Source organism: Haliotis rufescens, unplaced genomic scaffold (genome assembly GCF_023055435.1).
Source record: "Haliotis rufescens isolate VD_foot unplaced genomic scaffold, xgHalRufe1.0.p SCAF_1, whole genome shotgun sequence".
Classification (NCBI taxonomy): Eukaryota; Metazoa; Mollusca; class Gastropoda; order Lepetellida; family Haliotidae; genus Haliotis; species Haliotis rufescens.
Window position 1 is genome coordinate 65,953,555 of NW_025963779.1, and position 16,324 is coordinate 65,969,878.

At 39.3% G+C, this 16,324-nt stretch overlaps 1 protein-coding gene across 1 annotated transcript; it reads right to left on the bottom strand.

Moving 5' to 3' along the window:
* Positions 1-603: 603 nt before the first annotated feature.
* Positions 604-15,376, bottom strand: LOC124142371 (epoxide hydrolase 4-like). Its single transcript, XM_046510792.2, has 6 exons — positions 15,095-15,376; positions 12,898-13,022; positions 9,489-9,601; positions 7,935-8,103; positions 4,724-4,887; positions 604-2,519 (listed from the first exon to the last, which is right to left on the bottom strand). Exons 1-6 carry the CDS (start codon positions 15,287-15,289, stop codon positions 2,269-2,271), a joined length of 1,017 nt encoding a protein of 338 aa, XP_046366748.2. The 5' UTR covers positions 15,290-15,376; the 3' UTR covers positions 604-2,268.
* Positions 15,377-16,324: the final 948 nt, after the last annotated feature.

Genomic DNA, 16,324 nt, shown 5'->3' on the forward strand with positions numbered 1-16,324 from the left:
TTTCCATCAAAATTGTATACTTTCAGGCTGCCATGTGATAGATTGCGTCATATTAGCTCTGAAGGCAGGGTCCATAACCATGACCATCGTTTGCCAGTCAACAATAACGGAACAGATCGTGTCAACTTTTCTCAAAGGCATGGATATATATATTCACTCTCTACCATGATGTGACATATAGCAGAGTTGACATAATCAATCATTGTTTGCCATTGGCATATTGCTTCAAGCTACCCTGAAGGCATGGGTGAAGGTTCACTCTGTTGACCATGATTTGCCACATGTTGGTTGGTTTGTTGTTTAATGCCGCACTCAGCAATATTCCAGCTATATGACAGCAGTCTGTAAATAAGGAAGCCTGGACCAGTCAATCCAGTGATTGACATCATGAGCATCAATCCACGTAATTGGGACACTATGACATGCATCAACCAAGTCAGCAAGCCTGACCACCTGATCCCGTTAGTTGCTTCTTACAACATGCATAGTCGCCTTTTACGGCAAGCATGGGTTGCTGTAGACCCCGGATCTTCACGGGTCTGATTTGCCATACAGACTATAGAGGCTAACTCCTCACTAACTCAAAAAAACATAATACCGAGGTTAAAACTTGTATTTATCTATTCAATCATACAATCAATAAATGTATACAAAGTATTGTAGACAGTAGCTTTTGACCCTTTATATATTCTTCACAAAAAACAACACGAAGCTTGTCAAAAAATCATAGCAAAAATAGTTTTGCACAACCAGTTTTGTAAGCATCCAGTCTTGTACTCGCTTCCTGAGGACGTATGTTGTTCCCAAAACAAGAATGATGTACTAAAATATGATCACATACACCTGGATTTCCATTCATTAAAAATCTATACACAATTACATGACAAGGTGAGATAAACAATCATATAATACGTAATCTGAAAAAGATTTCTCACACCAGTTTCCACACACAACATTGAATAAGGTTAGATGATCATATTTATTTTGGTTGAAAGACACATTTTCCAATAAAGAACATTCTGTATATTTGGGGCTGAGCCAAGAATAACTGGCAAAAAATAAAAGGGGTGTAAAAGAGAATTGGTCTATACAGTGTTCCCTCGTTATTGCGCCCTTCAATATAGCGCTAACCTGGTTATAGCGCGCGGTAAAGCATGGCTCCCAAGATTTACTAACAACATAGATCGTGTTAGGTAGGCAGAGCATGTATACTGTTTTGTTGGTCATCTACCACCTACGACTTGACCTTCATTAAACTGCTGATCATCTATAACGCTCATCAATTATTTGGACCCCGAAGGTAGCGTTGTAGCGAGGGATTACTGTATATTAAACCAAGTTTTAAAGTTATTTTGCAAGTTCACCACTCTATGCAAGTAACCGATAGCAGCCTGAAACTGAATGTCTCTGATAACAGCTAATTGCATGTATATATGCATGTATTTGAAATAAGTATCCAATATGGAGATAAACACATATCTTGCCTGAGGACCAGTTGTGTATATTGTTCACTGTAGTCAAGGATGTAATACCTCTACACTGTAAATAACTCGGTAGTAGGGTAGGATCCTTAGTTGAACAACAGAACATTTGACACGTGAAGGAGCTTCATTCCCACATCAAAGTGACCGACTCCCGACACGACCTGACCATGTAGTGAACTGCAGGCCATTAAACATCCAGTGTTGTAAGACCTCTTGCAAACACACCTGGAAAGACTTTTTCATTATTTGGCAAAGAATCCAGGTATCTGATTGGCCAGTTGTCATCTTGTAAAAACCCATACATGGTCATGGCCTGTATGTATCACGTCGTGTCACATCATAGCAGGGAGTACGGGATTTTACAAACTGAACGTTCATGTTACAAGCCCCGTCAGCTCAAAATCCAATACACCTGTATTGACAGGTAACTCACAGTAGCAACGTTTTGGAAGGATATAAGTAGTCCTATAAGAATATAATTTAGTCTCTTACTAGAAGACTAGTGACTACAACATAACTGTATCTAGGCATAATAAATTGTAAAGCAGTGTAAATTCAGTAAGACTAGTTGGGATACACACCGGTAGAGACTATAATAATGCGAACACAGTTACAACAAAACATAAAAATTTGTACTTATCACCTTTCAAAAAAGAATTATGTTTCTTCAAAACTATTTCTGCATCCTATAAACGTAAAACATAATATATACCTGAATATATTTTAATAGTATATTATATTGTTATTATCTTGGGTTTCTATCATGGATCTGAATGTTACATATTTACTTAAGAAAATCAGTCATGTGTTTGTTAACTTTGTCCGGAGTGTCCATCATGACCCAGTGACTAGCCTCCTCTATGTATTTGACTGTGTGGTTGTCTACAACAGCATCAGCAGCAGCGGCCAAGCCTGTCTCCAGGGCTGTGTCCTTGCAACCCCAGATGGTCAGCACCGGGCAGGAGATCTTAGGGATCCTTTTCGCAGGAAACCGGATTGTAGCTCGATAATAATTGATGGCAGCTGTGGCAGCACCTGGAGGTTGGAAACAAAAGCTTAGCATGGTGTTGAATACATACAAACAATCTGCATGAGTCGCAGTGTCACAAGCTGAAACTCCCAGGGTTGGCTCCAGGTGTCCAAGATGCTGATCTCAACACCACATCCATGCCCTAGGCAGGTCAGAGTCCCCTGTGGGGTTTCATGGTTCAAATAGGTCCCAGTAAACTATGCTTAGCATGGGGCGACTGAATGCATCGGTGGTCAGACTGTGTGACTTGGTGGATTGTGTGTTATGAAGACCCGATATGAGACAATGCAATTGGAGTGTGGCATTCAAAAACAAAAATTGAATGAATGAATGAGTATGGATTAACGCCACTTTTAGCAATATTCCAGCAATATCACGACGAGGACAAGAGAAATGGGCTTCACTGAACACATGTCGGGAATCGAACCCAGGTCTTCGGCATGACGCGCAAACGCTTTAACCACTAGGCTACCCGACCGCCCCCAAAACAAAAAAGCCCCTGAACAAACGAACTGAACAAACAAATGATCAATACTGATCCTACATTTCTATTACCTGGTCAGTGATATTCACAGGCAGTCCGTCGTTTGACCCATGAGTACCCACAACTACTCAAAGCTCATCACTGATATGAATAGAATGTGAAGATCCCGGGTAGAATAGGTCTTCAGCAACCCATGCTTGCCGTAAAAGGCACCTAACAGGATCGGGTGGTCAGGCTTGCTGACTTGGTTGATGCATGTCATCATATCCCAATTGCATGGATCGATGCTCATGATGTCAATCACTGGATTGTCTGGTCCAGACTCAATTATTTACAGGCTGCCATCATATAGCTCTAATATTCCGGATGGGCATTAAACAAGAAACAAACAAACATACACTGTTAATAGTCCAATGTCAACACATTGATGATATATATCCATAGTTGACATGAATATTGAAAACTCATCTTGATATGAGATGAACAAGAAAACAACATTATTACTATCCCCCACTGCGGGGCACAAACAATATTATTTTTGTTTGTTTTGTTTGTTGTTTAACACAGCACTCAGCAATATTCCAGCTATAAGAGGGCAGTTTGTAAATAATTAAGTGACTAATGGAATGACCAATCAATTTAATTTTTTTTGTTATTGCATGATTAGAAATCACATTCCGACTGTCACTTTCATAATCTGGTAAGTGACGCTCTGATTGGTCGGATGAAAGCTCGACCCCTAATGGGATGTCTTCAGATCTTTGTTTAGCAGTAGCGAGAACTAAGGTCTGATTTAAATTAGATTAGGAAATACCAAAACATCAAAAAGCACCAGATCAACAAGTGATATACAGATACAGATATTTAGGCAAAGTTTTGTGAAAAACAATTTGAACAGTTTCCAGTTATGCTCCGACAACGAATGCAACACATATTTGAGTATAAGTCCATTTTGTTGCCAAGCAAACATAATTATTTTTTTTAAATATACCAAAACATCAATGTTCAGAGTACATTTAATACACATGCAAAGTTTCATAACAATATATTTATTTTGAATTTTGAATGGTTTCTGAGTTATGCTCTGGAAACAAAATGTGACTGATGGACAGCACCCATTCCCATATCCCCCTCCCACTTTGTGGCGGGGGATAATTAATACTGATAATCATCATAATCAGTCACCTTACCATGTGCTCTTATTCCAAATAAAAATAAGATGAAAAGACACACTTGTGAGTAACAAGAGGGACTTCCCTTTCTAACAATCTCCCCAATAATCTGTTGAACCTGGGACAAGCCATGTGTACAATCTTGATATCATGTTTATAAGGACAACTAGAGTGGCTTCCCTTTCTTACCATATCCCCAGTAATCTGTTGAACCTGGGACAAGGCAAGTGTACAGTCTTGATTTCATGTTCATAAGGACAACTAGAGTGACTTCCCTTTCTTACCATATCCCCAGCAATCTACTGAACCTTGGACAAGCCATGTGTACAGTCTTGATATCATGTTTATAAGGACAACTAGAGTGACTTCCCTTTCTTACACTCTCCCTTGCAGTCAACTGAACCAGGGACAAAGCATGTGTACAGCCTTGACATGTAAAACAATTCAATGAAACGACCAATTAGAGTCCTCCTCTTACTGTCAGAACTATTCCAATAGTGGTACTCCTATTAGGATAGCATCATCAAGTTTTTAACCACAGCACCATAATTACCTGGTCTAGAGAAAGCATATTTGTAGGCCTCTATATCGTCAGTGCTGCATTTCCCTGTGGTGAGACCACCCTTACTCCCCGTGAAGATTCTTTCCAGAGCTTTCATGTCATTCACTCTCAGCATCAACTCAGGAAGGAATGGAACTTGGAAGAAGAAAATATACCTGAAACAGGACAAGAAAGTCAGATTATCACAAATCCACAACACTCAGCAAAAGTAAACGGATATTATTATCCAGTACCACATCTGTACTGCATATTGCAAATTCATAACAATACAAACAGAAATGCCTGGGTAGTTTGCAAAAATATTATGGCTGCCATGCTGGCCATGTTAGAACTTGAAAATACTTGGTGGAGAATTTTATTGACACACCATAGCTGTGATCATATACTGTAAATAATGAAATTAATGAGTCTCCCTTGCTCGCATTAATAAAGTGACACATTCTAGCCTGGACATATTGGCATTCACTGACACAATGAGATCCCATGTGTCAACAGTTACCATTGTTACCATTAGTAGGTAAAAATGTATTTTTTAGAGTAAAAATATTATTTATACTTATCCTGACTCACACTTATTGCTTATCCCTACTCATTACTGAAAGGTAGTGGAAACTTCCTGAACTGTGTTCCGAAAACATTTCACCAAAATGCACCCCAGGACTGCGCACGCACCGGAAGCACATCACCAAGACAGTTACTCGTCACTCTCTCATTTCCCGGGGAAGAGGGGATGGCTGTGAGGGCACTTTAGCGTATGAGTCAGGATAAGGATAAATAATACTTTTACCCTATAAAATAAATATTATATCTTATCCTGATTCATACTTATTGCTTGAATCCTACAGTTGGTGTAGGGTTCCACCTGTTTGTGGTTTAGATCAAGATCTGTTCATTGACCCCTAGGAACATGATATTCTTCTTAATTTCCGTCTGATTTTCTGTAGTGCCGGTGGTGGGAACACATACTCCTAACAGATGAGTTGTCTGTTCTTATCATAAAGAACTTGTGTTTAAGCTGTGGACCCAATTGGTTATGGCGTCGACGGCTTGAGGTTGCTACATGTCTGTTAAATCTGGTTGCAAATATATCCACCGAGTTACTGATGTGGAGATAGCATTCATCTACAGATAAACCACCCGGTCCCATTTGGATGTAATAAGTGTGCTCCCCTGATAGTCGATGTTGAATGTAAGCTGCATATCTAGTTGATCCAGGCTGCACACACAATTGTTCGGTCTGAATGATTGTACGAAGTATGATGATCAAGACAAGGTGGTCACGTGTGTGTATCAGAAAATTGTGCCTTGAAGGATTCACCAATTCCTGAACCTCAAAAATGAAGGATGACGTGTCCCTCCAGGTCACTATGTCGACGAGTAGTTTTGGTGAAAAGGCTATGGATTCTATCCCATAGGTGTCTTATAAGTGCTCCCATTCTTATATCGAGAAAACAATGAAGAGTGGTGCCTCGGTGTGAATCGGGGTCTAATGAAGTTTGCGACCCAGGCACATTGATGTATATCATCAGGCTTCTGATTGTCCGGTTGCAGCATTATGTACAAGTAATCATGCAAACCGATTTGTAAAGGTGCACTGCATTTCTCTCATAAGGTCTGTTTGACCTAATTCCAGCATAGTCGCATAGAAAATTGCCTTCTCTCTGGGGACGAGGTCCAGGTCCAATGCTCCACACACTGACAAATCCAGTGTGAACTGTATGGTTGATAGACAAAATGATGTATCAAGTTCTGAAGCAGAATGGTGTGTATGCAGTCAGTTCCTTGTAGAATCTGTGACGTGTCCTGTGCAGAAGCAGTTTGATTTCCATGATATCTGATGCATGTAGGAAACTGTTAACTGTCAATATTCGATGAAGCTTTGACAATTGTACTGGTGAAGTTTCAATGAACAGCCCAGTTGATGGCTATCTTGTCTTGATCGCCCATGAATGGCTGATCCTCTTGGTACAGATACGCCAAAGCGATAATGTACTGCAATCACCATAGCAGGGTTTGGATCACATGGTGAGAATCATGAAGTTATGATTGGTGATTCCAGAATTTGGGTACCCGGCAGTACGACTACTGAGTAAAATGTCTAGGCAGTTGTAAGTGTTGTGATGATCTTTTCTGACTCAGCGTGGGCATCAATCTTGAGAACGGTGACCATTTCTTCATAACGATGCATCTGTGCTAAACCTCATGGTGAGAATTTGGTGAATTTTACCACCAATTCTTCCTGTCTAATCTATTGCTGCGTGCTGCTGCAAAGCAAGTAAAAACTTGCTGGGTAACACAAATTACGAAATGAAGCTGGTTTCGCACTCTGTTGCAAAAGGTAAGGCTGCGTGAACGTTAAACATGTAACAGGTTGCGTGAAAGCTGGAGGCTGCCCGCAGGTTGGCTGCACGCAAGCCCTGCGTCTGTGAAAGGGCTGGTGGCTGCACGAAAATCTGCGCCCCAGTGTAGATTGCTGGGTGAAGGCCTTCTGCATGCAGGGAAGCTGCATGTACCCCTGCACAAACCCTTGAGGCTGTGCAAACCCTCTTAGGCTGCGTGAATGCTGGAGGCTGCACGAAGGCCGAGGCCGAGGCCTGCAAACCCCCTTTGGCTGCGTGAAGGCCGGAGGCTGCAGGAAGGTCTGCACCAGCATGAGGGATGAATCAGACATGAGGGGTTGTGTCTGCATTGCTGATGTTCTCTGCTGCGTGGGCAATAGCTGTGAATAGCTCTCCTTCTGTGTCTTTGATGCAGCCTTTGTAGACCCTTTCCCAGCTGCAGCAGTCTGCTTTGTGATATTCAGGTTAGCACAGACGTGTTGACTCTTCGTTGGCATTGACTTTGATGAAGTAGGGTGAGGATCTCGATCTGAGACACAAACACCACAGATATTACATACTTTCATAGTAAAAATCAGAGTCAAAACGTTAAGACAAATTTTGTTGAAACATTTTGGCCAAGGGTAAAACAATATTCTTTAGATATGATAGTTGAAGGTTAGAAGAATGTAATCAATATGAGCAAAAACATTTATGAGAAAGATTTCGTTTTGAGAGGATGGCTCAGATTACAAAGCCAAGGAAATTTTCCCGAACAACTCAGTTGGAGCGAAAATAAGAGAGAGATGAGCAACTGGTCTTGGTCACATGCATACATATTTGAGTACCATGAGCCAATGCAGAACAGACTATATTTTTGTTACCAAGATTTCTTGAACTGCACCATATTCTTCTCCATGTAGCTGCGAAAGATGCCTGGATGGGGGCAGTTCATTACAATCAGCTTGTCGACCAGTTCGGGGTGCATGGCAGTGAATGTCCAGGCAATGGCGCCTCCCCAGTCATGGGACACCAGCACACAGGATCTGTAGCCTGGAGGACAGAAGCAGATCAGATGTACTGTGTTCTCACGTCTAGACCCCATAAAACACCACAGAGGCATCAGAATACATCCGTGTATCTGAATATTTATCATGTTGATCATGATAATTTATATTTCACTTGGCCTTTTAATATATAAATAGTGTGTATTTTATTTGTGTGTTGGCTGATAGTTTTTTTAGCAGTTTTACATAAATATTCAATTTGTTTGAAATGATGGAAGGTTATTACAACCTTCTGTAGAACAATATTCCATACATACACCAGTACTCAAGTTATCTGCCAAGAAACTGAACAAATGGGGACAAGGACCCCTTCAGCATAAATACATGGGGTCTTTTTCCAATCTCATTAAAATCAGATCTTAGTTCTTGCTAAACAAAGATCTGAGGACATCCCGTTACAGGCCACGTCAGAACGGCCTTTCATCCAACCAATCAGAGCGTCGATTACCAGAATGTGTTTTCTGATCATGTAACCACGAAAACGTTAACACGGGGTATTCCGAACGACAGTTACGGCCCCTACGACTGATTCCATCAAAATTATCGTCTATCTCTCGCTTCCGTGGGATAAAGATTTGAACAGAGGAGGCGTTGCACAGTATGTGGAAAGCACTGCCATACAATCTCAACCATATATTAGACATTCTTGAATGTTCGTTTGTTCATTTTTCAAAATTTGTCCCGTAATGGGATGCCTTCAGAACTTTGTTTAGTGGCAGCGAGAACTTAGATCTGATTTTAATGAGATTGGTCATTTTCAAAACTTATTGGGCCAAACTCTGAGAGATCATATAAACTTAACATGCCAAGGTATGCAGGTTATTGATGCAGAACTGCCGTCCACAATTAACGTTAGCGATACACAGTATTTGGGCATGGCATCTTTTTTCAGATATTACGTATTGCAGCAACAACGTCCGATGTCATATACAGTTAGCCTCAACAGTTTGCTTGTGATCACGGTCCATAGCCTGACTCAAGGTACTCGTAAATATAATGTAGCTTTGTCATTGAATTAGATTTCACATGAATTACACAATGTTCACATGCTGTGTTCTGAGTTATGCTGCAACCATGTGCAGTCATGAGGTGAAGTGAAATGGGCTGTCCTGTGATGTAAACTGTTTTTGAGAAAATAAGTGACTCCCATCTACATGAATGCTACATGAATGCACCCCTTGTCCCACTGAGAGTTACTATCATGCACCAATGAATATAATATTGTGAGAATCCTGTGAGGCCACTGCATGGCCAGAACACTGCATTATAAACTAGATCCAAGAATTCTATGACATAGACAAAATATTGGACATATGCTTCATTCTCTTCTAGAATTGATTTGTTTACAAAGCTTCCAAATTTTAATGTTACCTAGAGCAGGGATGAGTTGTTTAAGATCGGCCACCATCTTGGACATCTGGTAATTGGCAACACCGGAAGGCTTGTCAGATTCACCATAGCCTCTCAAATCAATGGCCACAACCCTAGGGGAAAATAACACAGGTCTTCAAACTTGAGATATGATTAAAATGGAGGAGAAACAAATGTCAAGCAACAGAAAGTGATCTTATCATCTTTGGGGAATCAGTAACTTTGTGACAGTGCATGTATCTTTCTGGCAAGACTGGAAAATAAAGGTGTTGACGTTTTGATAGCTGGTTACTTACTATCTGATGGAGTGGGTAACTTTCTGAAAGGTGGTAACATTGTGATGGTTGATTACTATCTGATGGTGTAGGTAACTTTCTGAAAGGTGGTTACATTTTGATAGTTGGTTACTATCTGATGGAGTGGGTAACTTTCTGAAAGGTGGTTGCATTTTGATAGTTGGTTACTATCTGATGGAGTGGGTAACTTTCTGAAAGGCGGTAACATTGTGATGGTTGGTTACTATCTGATGGAGTGGGTAACTTTCTGAAAGGTGGTTGCATTTTGATAGTTGGTTACTATCTGATGGAGTGGGTAACTTTCTGAAAGGTGGTAACATTGTGATGGTTGGTTACTATCTGATGGAGTGGGTAACTTTCTGAAAGGTGGTTGCATTTTGATAGTTGGTTACTATCTGATGGAGTGGGTAACTTTCTGAAAGGTGGTAACATTGTGATGGTTGGTTACTATCTGATGGCGTGGGTAACTTTCTGAAAGGTGGTTACATTTTGATAGTTGGTTACTATCTGATGGTGTGGGTAACTTTCTGAAAGGTGGTTACATTTTGATAGTTGGTTACTATCTAATGGAGTGGGTAACTTTCTGAAAGGTGGTTACATTTTGATAGTTGGTTACTATCTGATGGAGTGGGTAACTTTCTGAAAGGTGGTAACATTGTGATGGTTAGTTACTATCTGATGGTGTGGGTAACTTTCTGAAAGTTGGTTGCATTTTGATGGTTGATTACTATCTGATGGTGTAGGTAACTTTCTGAAAGGGGGTTATGTTTTGATAGTTGGTTACTATCTGATGGTGTGGGTAACTTTCTGGAAGGTGGTAACATTGTGATGGTTGATTACTATCTGATGGTGTAGGTAACTTTCTGAAAGGTGGTTACGTTTTGATTGTTGGTTTCTATCTGATGGCGTGGGCAACTTTCTCAAAGGTGGTTACATTTTGATGGTTGATGACTATCTGATGGTGTAGGTAACTTTCTGAAAGGTGGTTACATTTTGATTGTTGGTTACTATCTGATGGTGTGGGTAACTTTCTGAAAGGGGGTTATGTTTTAATAGTTGGTTATTATCTGATGGTGTGGGTAACTTTCTGAAAGGTGGTAACATTGTGATGGTTGATTACTATCTGATGGTAAAGGTAACTTTCTGAAAGTTGGTTGCATTTTGATGGTTGATTACTATCTGATGGTGTAGGTAACTTTCTGAAAAGGGGTTATGTTTTGATAGTTGGTTACTATCTGATGGTGTGGGTAACTTTCTGAAAGGTGGTAACATTGTGATGGTTGATTACTATCTGATGGTGTAGGTAACTTTCTGAAAGGTGGTTACGTTTTGATTGTTGGTTTCTATCTGATGGCTTGGGCAACTTTTTGAAAGGTGGTTACGTTTTGATTGTTGGTTACTATCTGATGGCGTGGGAAACTTTCTGAAAGGTGGTTACATTTTGATGGTTGATTACTATCTGATGGTGTAGGTAACTTTCTGAAAGGTGGTTACATTTTGATTGTTGGTTACTATCTGATGGTGTGGGCAACTTACTGAAAGGTGGTTACATTTTGATTGTTGGTTACTATCTGATGGCGTGGGCAACTTACTGAAAGGTGGTAACATTTTGATTGTTGGTTACTATCTGATGGAGTGGGAAACTTTCTGAAAGGTGGTTATGTTTTGATGGTTGATGACTATCTGATGGTGTGGGTAACTTTCTGAAAGGTGGTTACATTTTGATTGTTGGTTACTATCTGATGGTGTAGGTAACTTTCTGAAAGGGGGTTATGTTTTGATAGTTGGTTACTATCTGATGGTGTGGGTAACTTTCTGAAAGGTGGTAACATTGTGATGGTTGATTACTATCTGATGGTGTAGGTAACTTTCTGAAAGTTGGTTGCATTTTGATGGTTGATTACTATCTGATGGTGTAGGTAACTTTCTGAAAAGGGGTTATGTTTTGATAGTTGGTTACTATCTGATGGTGTAGGTAACTTTCTGAAAGTTGGTTGCATTTTGATGGTTGATTACTATCTGATGGTGTGGGTAACTTTCAGAAAGGTGGTTACGTTTTGATTGTTGGTTACTATCTGATGGCGTGGGCAACTTTCTGAAAGGTGGTTACATTTTGATGGTTGATTACTATCTGATGGTAAAGGTAACTTTCTGAAAGGTGGTTACATTTTGATTGTTGGTTACTATCTGATGGTGTGGGCAACTTTCTGAAAGGGGGTTATGTTTTGATAGTTGGTTACTATTTGATGGTGTGGGTAACTTTCTGAAAGGTGGTAACATTGTGATGGTTGATTACTATCTGATGGTGTAGGTAACTTTCTGAAAGGTGGTTACGTTTTGATTGTTGATTACTATCTGATGGCGTGGGCAACTTACTGAAAGATGGTTACATCTTGATTGTTGGTTACTATCTGATGGCGTGGGAAACTTTCTGAAAGGTGGTTATGTTTTGATAGTTGTTACTATCTGATGGTGTGGGAAACTTCCTGAAAGGTGGTTATGTTTTGATTGTTGGTTACTATCTGATGGCGTGGGTAACTTTCTGAAAGGGGGTTTTGTTTTGATTGTTGGTTACTATCTGATGGCGTGGGTAACTTTCTGAAAGGGGGTTATGTTTTGATTGTTGGTTACTATCTGATGGCGTGGGCAACTTTCTGAAAGGGGGTTATGTTTTGATTGCTGGTTACTATCTGATGGCGTGGGCAACTTTCTGAAAGGTGGTAATGTTTTTTGAGTCAGCTACTTCCTGATGGGGTGCTCTTGTAGAGCAGGTAACTGTTGATAGTGTGGACTACTCTCTGTTTACTTTCTGGTGGGAGAAGGTAAGTTTGTGATAGGGCTGGTCACTTTCTGGTGGGAGAAGGTAACGTTGTGATAAGGCTGGTTACTTTCTGGTGGGAGATGGCAAATTTGTGATAAGGATTGAGAAAAACAGGTCTTTGATCTTGATGTGGGAAGATATCCCAGAGTGCTGCACATCTTGAACGTTTACAGCTATGGTGAAATCCAAAAGCAAGGGTACTGCGCTGACAAACATAAAAACATAATCAGGGCAAGGCTGAGATTTGAACACATGATGATAGGTTTCTTGCAAGAGACGCAGCTCTGATCACCTGTAATCCTTCTTGAACTCACGCAGCTGGTATCGCCATGAGTACCAGAACTCTGGGAACCCATGGACGAACAGCATGAGCGGCTTGCTCTCGTCGCCTTGGGCAACATAGTGGATTCTTACCTCCTGAAGTTAGAAAAGCCCGGTAAACATGGTGCAGCATTTGTAGCAGCATAAATTTGATTCAAAACAAAATGTGTCACAAACATTAAACTATTTATGGATAAGAAGTTCTTTATTCCTTAACTATAAATGTTTCATGTTCTTCTGACTTTCATCGATCCAATCAGACATTAACTTGTGTCATGTCATTCATAAAATTTTATAACAATTGTATTTACAAAATAAACATAATCAACATGACTAGTAACTAAAAACAGTGTTAGCAGGATCTGCTACTTCCTAAACTTTCGACCCATGAAGATCTGGGTTAGAATTGATTGCCGTAAAAGGAGACTAACAGGATTTGGTTGTCAGGCTCGCTGACTTGGTTGATGCATGTCATTGGATCCCAATTGCGTGGATCGATGCTTGAGATACCAATCATTGGATTGTCTGGTCCAGACTCGATTACTTACAGACCATCGTCATATAGCTGGAACATTGTTGAGTGCAGCGTTAAACAACAAACAAACAAATCATAAATTTTCATCATCACAATTGCACATTTTAAGTGTGCAAAATTAATTAAATTTGAAACCGTGCAGGGTGAGGTTACAAATGACAGATTCAGGGCCATCAAATTGACAGGTAACACCATACATGCCACAGCTCGGTATTGAAAACGCATTACCTCCATTCTATGACCAAATCAAACACGAACTCGGTGATGTCAGCAAAAACAAAGAATTAAGTAGTTTAGGATGAGATGAACTTTTTTTAGTAGTGGTACTTTGGTCTAGTCTGAAGTTATGTCTATCATATCTGTTGTTAATACTTGTTAATACTTGGGGCCTATCATTTATTTACACATTTCATTCTTCTTTTTAATTATTATGTTTCTTACCAGCTTCTCAACAATGACCAATATGTGGATATTACTATCATAAACTTATAAGCTACCATGTGATAAATAAATAATCACAGCTGACAGAATGTTTGAATATAAAGTTATTGCCCATTGTGTTAGGTTTGTTTACATATTGTGAGCGCCTATGTGCCGCGCTATTACGCCATATGTCACAAGCCCCAGCATCTTGTGTGACGTCATGACAATTTACCTGTGGTCAGTTACGTATAAATCACGGTTCAGTCGAGACATCTGTTTGCTTGATGTTCCTTCCAGTTTAGGTGCGGGACGTACAAGCACCTGAGCATGATGTACGGTCTTACAAATACACTACATTGCCCACAGGGTTAGAAATAACCGAGTTCATAACAATCATAAGTGCGCTGGTTCAAATATCACTTCACTTGCAGCAGTCTAGTGTTTACATCATAGGGATGGCATGGCTGACGTCATCCAAATCTTATTGTGACGTAGGATTGGAATGATGTCACACTAAAAATGCCATAGCTGAAAGTTGTTGACATTATTTGACAACTGAGTTTTTTCAAACACTGTGATTGTGATCAGTGCATTTCTCTAAAGGGAAGCTAGCTGATGTACATGATGTAGCTTAGAAGTCTAAGAAATTATGGGTAATAAAGAAATTTTTACGCTCACATGTGTGTCACACTGATTTTATGAAACTTGTATGAGAATTAATGTATTAACCTCACTCTCACTCGCTTATTGTTTTATTAATTATTTATAAACACCACACTGAACATGCTGAAATTGCATATGATAATCATGATTATGTTCATAATAATTTAGATTACCAAAATAAAATTCATATTGTTTATTAATAATAGTGATTAACGCCTATAAAACATGTAGAAATGATTTCCAAATGACTCAGCACAAGTGACCGTCACTGCTTTAGCTCAGTCCAAAGTCCACAAACCACCAGTATTAGGCCTAATGCTGGTGATAAGTCTGTCGCGACTGCACTCGCTTGTAAAGAATATGTTATGCGATTGTGACCAATGTTGATCCACGTTATAGAACTTAATGTCCTGAAATCAGAACTGACAAAGAGGCGTAAAATAAATCTGGCACATCTGCATAATTCAGCACAAATAATCTGCAAAGAATAATTCAAATGTTCCGCGTTGACAAAAGTAATGTTTGCTTCACTCGATCACTTACTTACCTCCAAGTGAAGATAGCCATGCGTCCCCAAGTCCGGGTCGTTTAGAACTGATGGCATCACATCTCGTTTCTTGCGTGAGAAAAATGCGATAGGGTGTTTCACAAACCCCAAAGATAAATTGAACAAAACGAATGTTGAATAAAAACAGCCCAATCCGAAAGAAATACACCTGAGAAAAAGGTCCTTAATCGCCATACTTCCTGGTTGGGAAAGTCAAAAGTGCTCACGGGAATGAATAGAAACGAAGTTAGTGCGACCCTGTTTTATATATGCGGCAATGCGCATGAATGGGCGGACTTTAACCCTTGTGGTTAGCTGTATATCATTGATAACACTGTAGATAGTAGTATATGGATGTAGTGATTTCATGGATACATAGCTACATTGTTACGCGAACAATGTCCAATTGGAACCACGGAAAGAAAAGATAAGATTAAGTTCTGCTCTTCAGGTCATAATATATCGGTTTGATCCATTTCAATGTTTTTCGCAGCCTGTGATTCCGTGTAATCAACTTTTTATTAATTTTCATGTGTACCTTGATATATAATAAAACATATTCACTTGTCACCTGTGACAACCAACGGCCAAGAAATTAGTAACCTATGACGCGCCGTTTTACAAGTCATTCCCTTTTGTATAATATCAATAATTTATTCATTGATATTATAAAATAGGGAATATATATCTGTGTATATATCGATATCACAAATTCACCTTTAAGATATAAATAAATCACTTCTAGGTTCATGAAAATAATGAATTCTACCTTAATGTCATACTGTAGTAAATGATAAAGTTAATTAAAAAGTGTCTACAGTATTGTCTGTCTCGCCTTTCTTGCATAAAGTACATTTGATATACTGATTTGGGAAGGGGAATTATTAAAAAATAGATTTAATGAATTTAAGCTGTTAAATTAAACGTGGCAGTCTGATAATAAGTTTAAAATTACCCGCACTCCTTGTCTGCAATCAATAAATTATTTTGTGATAGATCTATCTAAAACTTGAATTTGTGATCTCAATAAATCATTTTGTGATACCTTAAAATCGAATTTGTTATATAAATAAATCATTTTAAAATCTAATAATCGAATTTGTGATATCAACAAATCATCTAAAAATCGAATTATCTCTGAAAGATCACAGAATCTGTAGCCAAGAAAATGTAATTGAAACGTAGTTTGAATAGAATGAAAGATATCTCTTCATCTTTGCCATAATATAC

Bases quoted from the DNA above. Each gene is read 5' to 3' on its own strand.
- LOC124142371 (XM_046510792.2), bottom strand. From the start codon at position 15,289: ATGGCGATTAAGGACCTTTTTCTCAGGTGTATTTCTTTCGGATTGGGC. The intron at 13,023-15,094 runs GTAAGTAAGTGA...TTCTAACTTCAG, and splicing joins ATGGCTATCTTCACTTGGAG to GAGGTAAGAATCCACTATGT. The intron at 9,602-12,897 runs GTGATCAGAGCT...ATTTTCCCCTAG, and splicing joins GAGTTCAAGAAGGATTACAG to GGTTGTGGCCATTGATTTGA.